Source organism: Hyaena hyaena, unplaced genomic scaffold (genome assembly GCF_003009895.1).
Source record: "Hyaena hyaena isolate Hyena2069 unplaced genomic scaffold, ASM300989v1 scaffold_0, whole genome shotgun sequence".
In the NCBI taxonomy this organism is placed as follows: domain Eukaryota; kingdom Metazoa; phylum Chordata; class Mammalia; order Carnivora; family Hyaenidae; genus Hyaena; species Hyaena hyaena.
Genome location: NW_024080632.1, coordinates 10,076,142 through 10,090,374, shown reverse-complemented (window position 1 = coordinate 10,090,374; position 14,233 = coordinate 10,076,142). Strand labels below are relative to the sequence as shown.

At 52.2% G+C, this 14,233-nt stretch overlaps 1 protein-coding gene across 1 annotated transcript in view; it reads left to right on the top strand.

The window, feature by feature from the left end:
• The first annotated feature begins 445 nt into the window (after nt 1-445).
• Nucleotides 446-14,233, top strand: part of TESC (tescalcin) — a 52,137-nt gene continuing 38,349 nt past the window's right edge. Inside the window, exon 1 of the mRNA XM_039251564.1 lies at nt 446-620. Within this exon, the coding sequence (XP_039107495.1) occupies nt 563-620 (58 nt within the window). The 5' untranslated portion in view covers nt 446-562. The remainder of the gene's footprint in view (nt 621-14,233) is intronic.

The window sequence follows — 14,233 nt, the reverse complement described above, 5'->3', positions numbered from 1 at the left end:
ATTCCCTTTACCGCCGTGGGCCACAGAGCTAGTTAACGCTGGCTGTTTCTCCACTGTCTCAGGTGAGTTTCCCTCCTGAGATCTGGGAGGATGTGTGGTGGAACCGGAGTGGGGGTGAACATGGAACCTCCCGGGAGGCTGATCCCGCCCACCCACACCCCAACTCTGTTCTCACCTGTCCCTTTCCGAAGCCGGCAGGGCTGCGGAGGTGCCGAGCCGCGGTGAGCCCGGGCCGCCGCTGCACGGGAACGGAGGAACCTCAGCGGAGGGCTCCTAGGTCCTGCACCCGCTTCCACCCCCACCCCTCCGCACCGGTTCGCGCCTGGGGCTGGGCGCTCCCCCTCCCCGCAGTGCTCGAAGCCGGCGCGCGCTAGGACCGCGGCGCGCCGCCCTCCGCCGCTATAAGAGGCCGCGCTCGCGCCCCACGCGGAACCCGCGGCTCAGACCCGTCCCCGGCGTCCCGACCCGCGCTGGACCCGAGGCCGGACCGGCCGCTGCGCAGCCGACGCCAGCCCGGGGCCTGCGAGGGACGCGCGCCCCGGGGTCCCCCGCCGCGGGCACCATGGGCGCTGCCCACTCCGCGTCCGAGGAGGTGCGGGAGCTCGTGGGCAAGACCGGCTGTGAGTATCGGGCGGGGACACGGGCGGGGACCGCCGGACAGTTGGCCGGCGCAAGGCTCCCAGCCCACTGCCGCCCGCCCGGCTCCGCGCCGCCGCGCTGTGTGACCTTGGGCCAGTAGCTGGCCCTCTTTGCGCCTCAGTCTCCCCTTCCTGCAAATGGGTCCCCGCCGGCCACTTTGCAGGCTGCGGCGAGGAGCTCCGCGGCGGTGCTGAGTAAGTGCCGCGGCCGCTCAGCCTCTGCGCCCTCGGGGTTGGCAGCGAGTCCCCGGGCCTGGGGACTGCAGACCCGGGAGGGAGCAGGGCCGGGGCTCCCCCAGGGCAGGGCAGGCGTCCCGGCCCGGAGGGTGAGCGCCCCGGCCGCCCAGCTGGTGTGCGCGCTCCGCACCTGAAAGTCGTTCGGGTTCGCGAGGCGCAGGGGCCGGAAAGTTTTGAAGTCGACGGCACCTGGGTGGCAACCGGGCGTTCTCCGGCCGTGTGACCTCGGGCGGGTGAGTCGGTTCCTCTTTGTCCTCCCGTCTGTAAAGTGGGTTCAGGCGGGCCCACCTCCCCGCGTAGCTGGCAGAGCCCGCGGAGCACTGGGCTGGGGCCGGGCGACCTTCCTCAAGCTCGCCCGGACTCCTGGGACCCGCAGACGCTGCGCGCCCGGCATCCGGCGCGAGGCTGGGCGCCGGGAGCGGTTGGGCCGCGGGGGGCCCCGAGCCGACCGCAGGGAAGTGACGGCGGAAGTTGTCTGCCCCAGCCCAGCTGGGAACTTGACCCTGGGCTGTGACCTCGGGGTGCCGGGTTCTGCCACCCGCTGGGAAGGGCAGTGTGGACTGAAGACTGAGGCAAGCCGGGTGAGGGGGGCGCACTGGACAGGCGGATGGGAATCCTGCCCAACACCACCTTCTGGCTGTGTGACCTTGGGCTAGTCATTTCATCTGTTTCCTTCTCTCTAGCACGGAAGTTCTGCTAGTACCTGCTAGATGCCCGAGATATGGGAGCTGCAGTGTTATTTGAAGCAGAGAGCTGTCTGCTGGCACCTGCTTTGAATTTAGTGCAGTCAGCCAACTCCATAATTGATCACCTGGGTTGGGGCGGAGGTGACCCAGCCTCTTGTGCCGAGGCTGAAAGGCGACCCCTGCTGACCCTAATCTAAACATCTCTTTCCAGGAGAATTGGGTGGAATTACAGAAAACACCTTAATAACTCACTGGTCTGGTGTGTGTGTACACACACATTCACACATCATGTACATACATGTATACGTCTTCCCTTGTACAAATGCAGAAGTATTTGTGACTGGAGGTGGAAAAAATGTGCAGTGTACATAATACGGAACACTTTTTGGTTTAAGAATAGTAAGTGATAACATATGTTTATCATTGCTTTGTTTACATCAAGGGCTCCGGAAGGATCCACAGGGAAGAATAATGAATGCTTGGAGGTTTGGGGGAAGGGATGAAGGGAGAGTGAGCGTTTCTTTATAATTTTTTTAAAAAATTTTCATCTTCAGAAAGCTTTGAGTCCAGTTCAACCCCAAGGCTGACATGAGAGAGGAGGTAGGATTCCGTCTTTGTTGGGCTTCCCGTTAGCTGCACGCTTTGTTGCTGCCCTGTATCTGAACGGGTTGAAGTCCAGGTTCTCTGGAGCCCGGGTTTCTGCCAGAAGGGTGGGCTGGCCACCAGCCCCCATCCCTCAGGCAGCCCCCACACAGGCGGTTGGGGGGAATTCCATCTGTTGGTGAGTTTGACAGTTGACTGGACTGCAGAGCATGCTGGGAATCTTGTCAGTTTCCTGGGTCCGGTGTGGGGGGAGGGCAGGGGAGACTGATGCTGACCGTTCCCTCTGTAGTTTTCCTACAAGTGGCTGATGTGGCTTCCTTCTTGTGCCCCAGGATTCCGGTTTCCTCCCCCAAAGGGGAAAGAGAGACAGGGGGTCAGGAAAAGGGTTCTGAAGTCAGAAAGGAGAATGAATGCCTTCAGTTCTCTGAACTTTCAGCAGGTGGAAAGATCCGCCTAGTTCTCTGAAAGGAGCTGGGAACAGTCTGGGCGCTTTTACCCATTCAGCGAGTATTTTTTGACCAAGAATTTGGGGATTTAGAGGTGACCCAGAGAGGCTGACGTTCCTGAGGGGAATTACACCGTGGCATGAGGGGCAGGGAAACGTTTCTTTAGAAAGGATCAGGAGGGCTTCCCTGCAGAGGCAGAAATAGAACAGAAACCTAAATAAGAGGGAACCAGCTATGTGCAGATCAGCAGAAAGTGCATTTTGGGCAGAGGGAACAGTAAGTGCAAGGGCCCTGTGGCGGGAAGACATTGAGGACTATACAGGAGAATTGTGTGAGATGAGGGGCTCAGCTTGTGGGAGGAGCCAGATTTAAAGGGTCTTGCTAGGAGCATTTCCTGCAGTTTTAGACCCATTTGTATGTCCCCATCACTCTGAGCCACAGCTAAGTTTGGTCCTACTTCTTCTGGCTGCATGACCTTAAGTCCTTTTACCTCTGAGTGTCAGTGCCCCCCTCTGCATCCTGGGGCGGTTATATGGATTCTGTAAGTTGACGTATACATGTATGTCAAGTGCTTGGCTTGACACGGGAAGGTCAGCTCCCAAGATCCTGCTCCCACAAGAATCCTTGGGAAGCCTTCAGCCTAAAGGGCCCATCAGCCAAGGGACAGGCTGTGCCCACAAGGCTGCTGGGCTCCCCTGGCCTCTTTGAGGACCGTCCCTAATTTGAAAGGTCAGCCTGGTCCCTTCCTGAGGACTCCCTCTGGAAATGAGGAACACAGGATGGGGACAACGGACACGACTCCTTGAGCACCAGGCTCTGTGCTGAACCCTCTGCATTCTGGTGGACTCTTCATAATAACTCTCCATGGAAGATGGCCCTATGGCCATTTTACGGAAAAGGAAACTGAGGCCTGGAGGGGTAAAGCAACTTGCTTGCAGCCCCACGGGTCATAAGTGGAGGAGTAGGGGCTCCGAGGATCCCTGAGCCCGTTTCCTGCCAATGCTGTGCACTCACCGCGTTGAGTTGCCTCTCTGATTTCCAGGAACGCAGAAGGGGTAGGAAGGCGTTGCTCGTCTGTTTGTCTCACCTCCGGGCCTTGGTGCAAGCCATTCCCTCTGCCTGGAGCACTTTTCACTCGATTCTGCATAATTTGGCGTTTATGTAAGGGGATGCTTCTGGAACCGCTAGCCAGGTTAAGACGGCAAACGTTCTGGGGCTCTGGGGCTCCTTCCAGAAGCCATTCTGGTTCCTCTCCATCCAGCCTCTGAGGGTTAATGCGCATCCTCCAGGCGGCCCCGCCCCCTGCAACCCCTCCCATTGTAGCACCCTTCACCCCCAGACGGAACTGTCAGCTCTGTCACCAGCCACCCCCTCGAAGCTTGGAGCTTCAGGAGAGCAGGGGGATGGGGTCTTGTTCACCTCTGCATGCGCGCACGGTACTCGGGCACGGAGCCGCTGGTGTTGAAGGCGCGGAGGCCCCAGGGACTTGATAACCGAGGCGTGTTGCCCAGAAGCAACGCCCTGGTGCCACGCCCGCCCGAGGGAGATGCAGCCCGTGGGCTTCAGCGCTGAGCCAGCCCTGCCAAAAATAGGCCTGAGCACCAGCTCGCCCCCACGGGGGCATCTCCGGGTTCCACACCCACCTCACCGCGCCTCCCCTGTGAGCGTCTCATTGATTGCTTTAAAACCCTAAAAAAGTCTCCCAAACATCTTTTCTGAGCCAAGAAAGCGGACTGCCTAGATTGTTGAAATTCACATTAAACACTGAGCTGGCCTTTCTCCTTCCACAGCAGGCGCAGAGTGGCCCCCCGACAGGAAGAAAGGCCTCTTTGGAATCAGTCACCCAAGTCGGTTCCCCTTCGGCACCTTGAGCAGGCGTGGAGGTGGCCCCTTCCTGCCCCCCTCCATCCGTGTCTGCTCCTGAGGCTGGAAAGGAAATAATAAGTGGAGAATTCTGGGAAAGGTGGAGGGTCTATTTTTTCCTTCAGGCTCCAAACCGCTCCACAGGCATATCTATGTAGATGCCAAGAAGCTGCCAGAAGGAAGAAGAAAAAACAACGTCCCAGATCTGGAGTTAGACCTCGTAACGGTGACAGCGCGTGTTTACCAGGCGCCTGTCCTCTGCCAGAGCTCAGAGCCGAGCCGTGCAGTTTATATGCACAGCTGCTTGTGGGCCCCTAATCCCACCCCCCCCCCGCCCCCCAGGTACACCATGGATGCCCATTTCTTGGATGAAGGCCTGGAAACTGAGGCAAGCAGCCCACTTGCCTGAGGCCACAGGCTCCTGAGGAATAGAGCCGGGATTCCGTTTCTGGCCTGAACCCCAGACCTCTTCACCGGGGCTGGTGTGGGTGGCACTACGTTTTCCACTGGGCTCTGGCCGTGGGGCACCACTTTGAGGTCACAAAGCCCTCAAGTGACCCCAGACCACAGCCTCGGCCTATTTGTCTTGTGCTGTGTTCGCTCTGGGTACCCGGGTGGGCCAGAGCCCTCCCCTGCCCACAGGAGCCTGGGGACTTCAAGTGTGGGCACACTGGCTGGCACCACTGAGTCCCTCCTGCCCTCGCCGAGGCCTGTGAAGCCAAATGGCCAGTGACAGCTGTCCAGGTCCCTTTCTATTGCCTGCGGGTGGACGAGGGCTCTTGCGCTGGGCCCCTGGGGCGATCTGTAAGCCCCGCGAGATAGGGTGCACTGTTGTGTCTGCGGCTCTGGCGAGGTGGCGGCGTCTGGTCCCCACCCCAGGGCTCATCAGGGTCTCAGGACAGCGAAGATGTATTCCACTGGAAGTAAAGCATAAATCCTACCCTTAATAAGAAAATAATTAAAAACATTTTTTTTAGAACAAGATGAAAAATGGCTCCCAGGCAAGGGGGAATAAACCTGTCTGAGGGGCCTGGGGAGGCTCTGTCCCCGTAGGCTGAGCTCCCAAGGTGGGCTGGGGCCGAGGGGCTGGTGGTGATGTGGGCACAGTGTTCCCAACCCTCCGGAACCTTCTGTACCTCGGTAAGGTGGGCAGGATTGAGATTCTTCCACCCCTGCTCATGCCTGGATGCTTGCAGTGTGGAAGCCTGCGGGCTGGTTTTGGAAGCCTTTAAAAGGGCCGGGTGGGAAGTGAACTTAATTCCTGAGCACCGGAAGCCCCCCTGCACTTCGACCCAGCACTGCTAATACTTTGTACTCTGGCTGGGCTGGATTGTCTCCCCGTTAGAGCATATTGTTGCCATTTTACAGGTGAGGAAACGGAGGCTCAGACACTCGAAGGGACTGCTCAAGGTCACTTATGTGCTGAGTGTGCAGCCTACATTCAAAGCTGCCTCTCCCACGTGACCTAACCCCCACACAGCCTGGACAGGGACCAAGGGTCTGGTATGTCTGGAAGAGGCAATGCCATGACACCATGACCTCGTTGACAGGGTCCCACACGCTCGTCTACTAAGTTGGCAGGAGGAGAATTGGACCTCGAGGCAGATAGGCTTGGTTTTGTGCTATGGAAAGTTCTAGAACTGTGGGCTGTCCCTGGGGAGGACAGGCTCGGTGGTGAGCATCGTGAGGGAACTTGGGGGCTCCGAGAGCAAGGGCGGAAATGGGCTGCCCTCTCCGTTCCGTGGGGTCTTACTGCGTGGCTCACGTGTGTCTCAGAGGAAGAATTTGTTTTCTCTGCATGGGAGCAATCGACAGTCTGCTCCAGACTTGCTATAGCTCTGCGAATTAGGAGTAATCAGATCCCTTACTCCTTTCTTTCTCCCCCCACCCCCAGCCCTACTCTGGCTGGATATCTTTTTGTGAGTTAATGGCCCCCGGAGTGCAGCACGGAGTGCCATCAATGCCCAGACATGCCGAGGGACCCAGTCATACAGACCAAATACCTGAGTCGTTGATAAGGTGCTCTTCCTCTCGCAAAGCACTTCGGTATCTGTTATCTCAAGTGGAGGGAACGCGGTGTTTTTGGCTCAGAAGCGCCCACTGCTTTGGGGAGATAAAACAAGGGGCCCTCTCGTGCCCAGGCCGGTGGGACCAGGCAAGGTGATGGGGAGGTGGCGGCGTCTGGGCCTGTGAGCCGCCCCGCCCCCGGTCCAATTTTATTATTAATTCATAAAGCCAGAAGGTCGAGTGGGTGATTTCCGCGGTGGTGGCAGCCACCTTAAGCACGAGGACAAAAAGGCCCTTTGTTGTCGGAGCCGTGTGACCTTTGCGGACGGGCAGGCTGTCAGAAGTGGGTCTTGGGCTCTGGGCACGGCTCCCCAGGAGGTGAGAAGATGCATTCAGGTCTCCGGGATCAGGTGGCTCCCGGAGGCCGGGCAGGCGGCCAGCAGGAGACCTCACTGTTAGCAAGGCTGAGTCCTGGACCCAATGCAGGGGAGAGGCGGCCACGGTGAGCGGCTTTGCCTGTGCACTGAGGTTGGGGGGGGGGTCCCTACCTTCCTCCCGATGCTCATGCTGGGGTCCCAGGGGTCAAAGAGTTCCCCAGGCGAGCACCCGGCAGCTAGGCCTAACACCAGGGGTTCTCTTGTTCTCACCTGCACCCCCAAGGCAGCAGCCGGGGTCCCGCACGGACACACGCTGGCCTCCACACCCCCCCCCCCCCCCGCCCCCAACCTTGGCCTTGAGCAGGCAGATAGATGTGGCTTTGAACTGTGGCACTGCCTTTTACTGTCTGGGCGAGTAACGTTGCTTCCCCGTCTCGGTTTTCTCATCTGTCAGATGGGAATGTGTTGCAGAGCTATTGGGAACATTAAATGAGAATTTTAGTAAAGCTCTTGACGTGTCATAAGTGTTCAATAGTTGTTGGCAAAAGGACCGATGCCATGAGAAACCATTCAGAAGCCAGCTATGTTTCTCCCTTTTTAAAATTTCATTTTCTTTATTTTATGGAGCGTGCAAGAGTGGGGGAGCAGGGCAGAAGAAGAGCAAGTGTGGAGCCTGATACGGGGTTCGATCCCACCGCCCTGGAATCTGCAGCAGGCTCCAGGCTCTGAGCTGTCAGCACAGAGCCCCACGCGGGGTTCGAACCCACAAACCATGAGATCATGAGCTGAGCTGAAGCTGGATGTTTAACCAACTGAGCCACCCAAGTGCTGCATACATTTCTCCCTTTTCAAGGCGTTCTGTAACTTCACTAATTCATTTCATTTTTTGACATGGCTGCCATCTTTGACACACATGACATTAATCTTTCTTTCCCTGTACTGATGATCAGGGACCTTAACACGATTTAATTTGTGTCACCCTGTAGTGCTTTTTCTCTGTTTTGAAAACCTACTCCTTGGTTTGATTATTGCTTTATGCAGACCCTATTAATTCATCAAACAGTTTTTCCCTATATATCTAATTTTCTTTAAAAAAATTTTTTTTAATGCTTTATTTCTGAGAGAGAGACAGCATGAGCAGGGGAAGGTCAGAGACAGAGGGGGAGGTACAGAATCTGAAACTCTGAGCTGTCAGCACAGAGCCCGATGTGGAGCTCAAACCCACGAACTGTGAGATCATGACCTGAGCCGAAGTCAGGCGCTCAGATGACTGAGCCACCCAGGCGCTCCTAGATCTCATTTTCTTATGTGCTACACCTTTCCATGGGTTTTTCAGTGAGTCTCTGAGTTGTCAGCTTTGTCTGAAAGTAACTAGATTTTGCCAGTATACACTAGAGATCATTGGCTGGATATATCTTCTCTCAGCACTTTGGTTTTGGTCTCTTATTGCTGTTGAGAAGTTAGCTCTTTGGTTTTTTTTGTTGTTTTTTTAAAAATTTTAATGTTAATTTCTTTTTGAGACAGAACGTGAGCAGGGGAGGGGCAGAGAGAGACACACACACACACACACACACACTCCGAACACACACACACTCCGAACACACACACACTCCGAACACACACACAGAATCCAAAGCAGGCTTCAGGCTCTGAGCTGTCAGCTCAGAGCCCAATGCAGGGTTCAAACCCTCGAACCATGAGATTGTGACCTGAGCCGAAGTCAGACACTTAACTGACTGAGCCACCCAGGTGCCCTGAGAAGTTAGCTCTTTGGTCTTATTTTCTGTTTGAAATCTGTTTTTCTATCTCTTTGAGATTTGGGTTTTTTTTTGTTTGTTTGTTTCATTGGTTGGGTTTTTGTTTTTCACTGCACTGCATGTAGGTGTGGATTTGTTTTATTTCTCCTGCTTGGGAATGGTTTATGCCGTTTCATTCTAAAGAAGGTGTACGTTTTCAAGTATGAAAATGTTCTCTCCCCCACCCCTTTATCTTTTTCTTCAGTAATTCCTATTAGAAATATGTTGGATCATATCATTCTGTCTGGAATAGCTCTTTATCCCTCTCTGATATTTTCTATCGTTTCATTGCTTTTTGCTCTATTTGGAGTCTTTTCCTTAGGTCTCTTCCAATTCACTAATTCTCTCTTTAGCCATTAAAATCTTGCTGCCCCTTAAGTTTTTAAATTCCAATGACTTTTAAAAAACACAGGGGCACCTGGGTGGCTCAGTCAGTTAAGCAACCAACTCTTGATTTCAGTCAGCTCAGATCATGATCTCGTGGTTGTGAGATCAAGCCCTGCGTCAGGCTCTGCACTGACAGTGCGGAGGCTGCTTGGGGTTCTCTCTCTTCCTCCCCCTGCTCATATGCACACATGCTCTCTCTCAAATAAACTTAAAAACGTTTTTTGTAAGTCCTATATCGTTTTCAAATTCACTGGTTTTGTCATAGAGTAGCGTTCTTTCATTATTTATGGACATTTAATGCTTATTATATAGTCTCTTCTGTTTCACCTTCTTGTGCCATTCCTTTTTAAAATTTAAAACAAAAAGTAAACTCTACCCCCAACTTGGGGCTCAAACTTACAACCCCAAGATCAAGAGTTAGATGCTCTACCGACTGAGTCAGCCAGGCACCCCCCTCCCAATACTTTATTTTAAAAACTCTACTGAAGTGTAGTTGACAACGTTAGTTTGTCATCGAGTGATTTGCCAGTTCTGGACATTACTCGGTGCTCCCCACGGGAAGCGTGGTCACCGTTCATCACCACGTGGTGTTGTTACAGTGCCAGTGTCTCCTTTCTCCTTTCCCCATGGGGACCTTCCACGTCTGTGACCGGAAGTCTGGACTCTTAATCCCTTTCACCGTTTCCTCCTCCCACACCTCCCCTCCGGCAGCTACCAGTTCTCAAGAGTTGGTTTGGTTTCATAGATATTTCGCAGAAGTGAGATCCTACGGCATTTGTCTTTCTCTGACTTCTTTCACTTTGCAGAATTCCCTCTAGGTCCATCCGTATTGTCGCAAATGGCAAGATTTCATTCTTTTTTACTGGCTGAGTCAGATTCCTCTGTGTGTGTGTGTGTGTGTGTGTGTGTGTGTGTACATACACCACCTTTTGATCCATTCACCTATCAGCAGACACTGGGCTGTTGTGAATTATGCTGCAATAAACATAGGGGTGCGTGTATTTGCAGATCCGTGTTTCCATTTTCTTTGGGTAAAATACCCAGGAGTGGGATTACTGGATTATAGGATACTTCTCTTTTATTTTTTTGAGGAAACTTCATGCTGTTTTCCACGGCGGTTATACCAATTTACATTCTTACCAGCAGTGCACAAGCATCCCTTTTCTCCACACCCTCATCACCACTTATCTGTCTGGTTGATTTTAACCATTCTGGTTAATTCCCTTATCTGCCACTTCATTATTAGCAACTGGTGTGAGGTGATCGCTCATTGTGGTTTAAATTTGCACTTCCTTGATGAAGGATATTAAGCATCTTTTCATGCGTCTGACGGCCATCATTTTTCTTATGTATCTTGTTAATGTTTATTTTGGAGACGGGGAGAGTACGAGCGGGGAAGGGGCAGAGAGAGAAAGGGTTAGAAGATTCGAGCTGGGCTCCACGCTGGCAGCAGAGTCTGACACAGGGCTCAAACTCCGGAACCTTGAGACCGTGACCTGAGCCAAAGTCAGACACCGGACTGACTGAGCCACCCAGGCGCCCCGGGCCATCTATTCTTCTTGGAAAATGATGTCTATTCAGGTCCTCTGCTTGTTTTTTTTTTTTTTTTTTTTTTTTTTTTTTTTTTTTTTTTGTTTTTTTTTTTTTTTTTTTTTTTTTTTTTTAAATAGGATTGTTTGGGGGTCTTTTGGTGGTGTTATAAGAGTTATTTGTATACTTTGGATATAACCTCTTTTGAGCATGCCATTTGCAAATATCTTCTTCCATTCAGTAGGTTGCCTTTTGGTTCCGTTGAAGGTTTCTTTTGCGGTGCAAAAAAAGCCTTTTAGTTTGGTGTGGTCCCATTTGTTTCTAAGCTTAATGTCCAAGAGATTACTGCCTGTGTCTTAGGAGTTTTATAGTTTCAGGTCTCCTATTTCAGTCTTTAACCCACTTTGAGTTCGTTTTTGAGTATGGTGTAAGAAAGTGGTCTAGTTTTATTTTTTTGCACGTAGCTGTCCGAGTGAGTTTTCCCAGTGCTGCTTATTGAAGAGACTCTTCCTTCCCTGTCATGTATTCTTGCCTCCTTTGTCATAGATTAATTGGCCATAGGAGCATAGGTTTATTTCTGGGCTCTTGTTCCTGTGGCAGTGAAATAGGTATCTATTTTTCTGCCAGTCCGCTACTGTCTTGAGCATTACAGCTCTATAGTAGGTTTTGAAATCTGGAATCTCTAACTTCATCTTTCTCACGATAGCTTTGGCTCTTTCAGGTCCCTTGTGGTTCCGTACAGGTTTTAGCCTGATTTGTTCTAGTTTGTGAAAAATGCTCTTGCTGTTTTGATAGGCATTGCTTTGAATCTGGAGATTGCTTTGGGTAGTATAGACAGTTTAACAATATTCTCCCAATCCATGAGGATGGTACATCTTACCATTTGTTTGTGTCCTCTTCAGTTTCTTTTATCAGTGTCTTGTGGTTTTTCAGAGTATAGGTCTTTCCCTCCTTGGTTAAGTTTGTTCTTTTTGGTGCAATTATAAGTGGGGTGGTTTTCTTAATTCCCTTATCTGCCACTTCATTATTAGCATGTAGAAATGCAACAGATTTCTGTATATTCTGTATATATATACAGCTTTACTGGAATTCATTTATTTTGTGTCTGATCGCTGCAGCTATAGGGCTTCCAGTGCTATGTTGAATAAAAGTGGTGAGAGGGGAAAACCCTGTCTTGTTCCTGATCTTAGAGGGAAAGTTCTCAGTTTTTCTGCATCGAGTACGATGTTAGCTAGGAGTTTTTCAGCTGTGGACTTTATTGTGTTCAGGTGTGTTCCCTCTAAATCCGCTTTGTTGGGAGTTTTAATCCTGAATGGATATTTTGTCGAATGCCTTTTCTGCATCTTTCCTTATCATAAGGCTTCTTCCTCGTTAGTGTGATGTATCACTTTGATTTGCAAATACTGAAACACCCTTGTATCCCTGGAACAAATCCCACTCGATCGGGATGTTATTAATGAATTTAAAACAAAAAGGGTGCCCTTCCTTTTGTTAATTGTGTCTGCTGATTGTCCCTTATGGTGATTCGTTGGCGTGGTTTGGTTTTTGATGATGAGCTCACTTTTCCTCTGGTTTTCACGTCATTTTGGAAGGATCTTCGGCTCCAGATTTATGCCAAGGCCAAACCAAGTGGAGAAGGGCTTACCTAAAATACCTCTCCCATGAGGGTCCCTCGCGGTGCTTTTCATTGACTGCGTGAGGGGCCTTAGAGCGGTCACTGGTCTAGACTCACTTTTTACATTGATTCCTTCATGTGGCTTTCCTGCACCATACGGATTCGGATTTTTCCCCTGTGCATGGCACAGACTTGGGGTCTTGGTTCATCACAGAGGCCTGCCCGTCACTTCCTGCATCTGGTCACCTCCTTAGCCAAGTCCACTTCCTTGCTGGCTCTCTGAGACGGTAAGGAATACTTTTTCTATCCCAGCGTCCGTGGGGAAGCGGCCTTTTATGCATCAGCTTTTGATAGGAGCCTCGCTTCTAGCTTCCAGCTTCCACAGACCCGAGGCCACTTCTGTCCCTCGGTGGGCTGGAAGCTTCCCGCCCTTGGCTGTTAGAGCCTGGAACCATTCCCACACCATTGGCCCACCTCAGCAGCACCTGATCCTCCCACCCTGCTGGATGTGACAGCCCGCCTCACTCCTGGCCTTGAGAGCTTCCCTTCCTTTTGAGCTGAGTGGTGTGTGCATGTGAGGTTTTTCGTATTTTATCCGGTCCTTCAGGGACCTGCACTGGAGCAGAGGGTCTGTGTTAGTTCCGGGCACCAGAAACTGGAGCTTTTTACCTAATAAGCTCCCCCCCCCCCCACTTTCGGTGAGCCTGTCTCTCTACTTGATTCAGCCTCCATCTAATTTTGGAGTTGAAGATAGTTCTGGAAGGATGTGGGAAACCGTTTCCTTGGATGCTCTGAAAGACGCCCACTCTTCACATCTCTGCTGTGTAACTGTCATCCCCCCTCGCCCCCGCCTTCAACCATCTCTTGTCTTTTTGTTATAATGGAGACCTCTTTGTCTCATTAGTGACATAAATGATATGTGTTCCTTGTCCCCCTCCTCCTCACTCGGGGCCCAGAGCCATAGCGTGGGGTTGTGAGGAGAGATTCTGGGAGCCACAGACCCAGGTTCAAATCCCAGTCCTGCCACTCAACAGCAAATGACTTAACCTCTCTGAGACTCCATTGTTTTTTTTTTTTTTTTTAGATCTGTAAAGTGGGTGCGAAAACCACCCTAAGGGCCAGGCCCTGCGATGAGGACCACAAGATTCTGTGCGCCAAGCGTCTGGCTTAGCTCCTGACTCGGAGTAAATGCTACCACATGGCAGTTAACTGCTGTGATCAGGCAAATGGCAAAGCACAGAGCAGAGCGGTAGGAAGGCGAGCGCAGATGAGCAACGCGCAGGCTGTGTGATTCCGAGAGTCGTGCCCACCCACTCTGTTCCAAGGCGTCTCATGGCTCATGAGAGAAGGCCAGTTCCCAAAGTCAAGTCCCTTTGTTCTGTCTCCGCTTCTGCTACGGAAGAGTCATTTCGCGTGGAAAGAAACCCGCAGAGAGCCTTAGGAGAACCTTCATCCCTGCGATTTAAAATAAACGCCATCCCTGTGCTGGCCGGGGCCTGGGGCAGCTCCTCCCAGGAGCTTCTTGACTCTTAACTTAGAGCCTGGGTTGAAGTTGGCATGGAAAGGGTTCGAAGGTGCTGGATAGAAGCCAGTAGCGGACCTTCTTGTTGCTGCTTCTGCTTTGGAGACTAGAATTGGCCTGGATAATCTCCTTCTCAAGGCTGAGTGCATCTTTGTGGGTTTTTTTTTTTTTTTAAGTTTATTTTTGAGAGAGAGAGAGCATGTGCGCTCATGAGCAGGGGAGGGGTGGGCAGAGAGAGAGAGAGAAAGAGAGGGAATCCCAAGCAGGCTCTGCACTGCCAGCACACAGCCCGATTCGGGGCTCGAACTGAGGAGCTGTGAGATGATGACCTGAGCTGAAATCACGAGTCGGAGGCTTACCAACAGAGCCACGCAGGCGCCTCGCATCTCTGGCTTATTTCAAAATGAGTTGTAGGGGCGCCTGGGTGGCTCAGTCGGTTGAGCGTCCGATTTCGGCTCAGGTCATGATCTCACAGTTCATGGGTTCGAGCCCTGTGTCGGGCTCTGTGCTGACTGCCAGCTCAGAG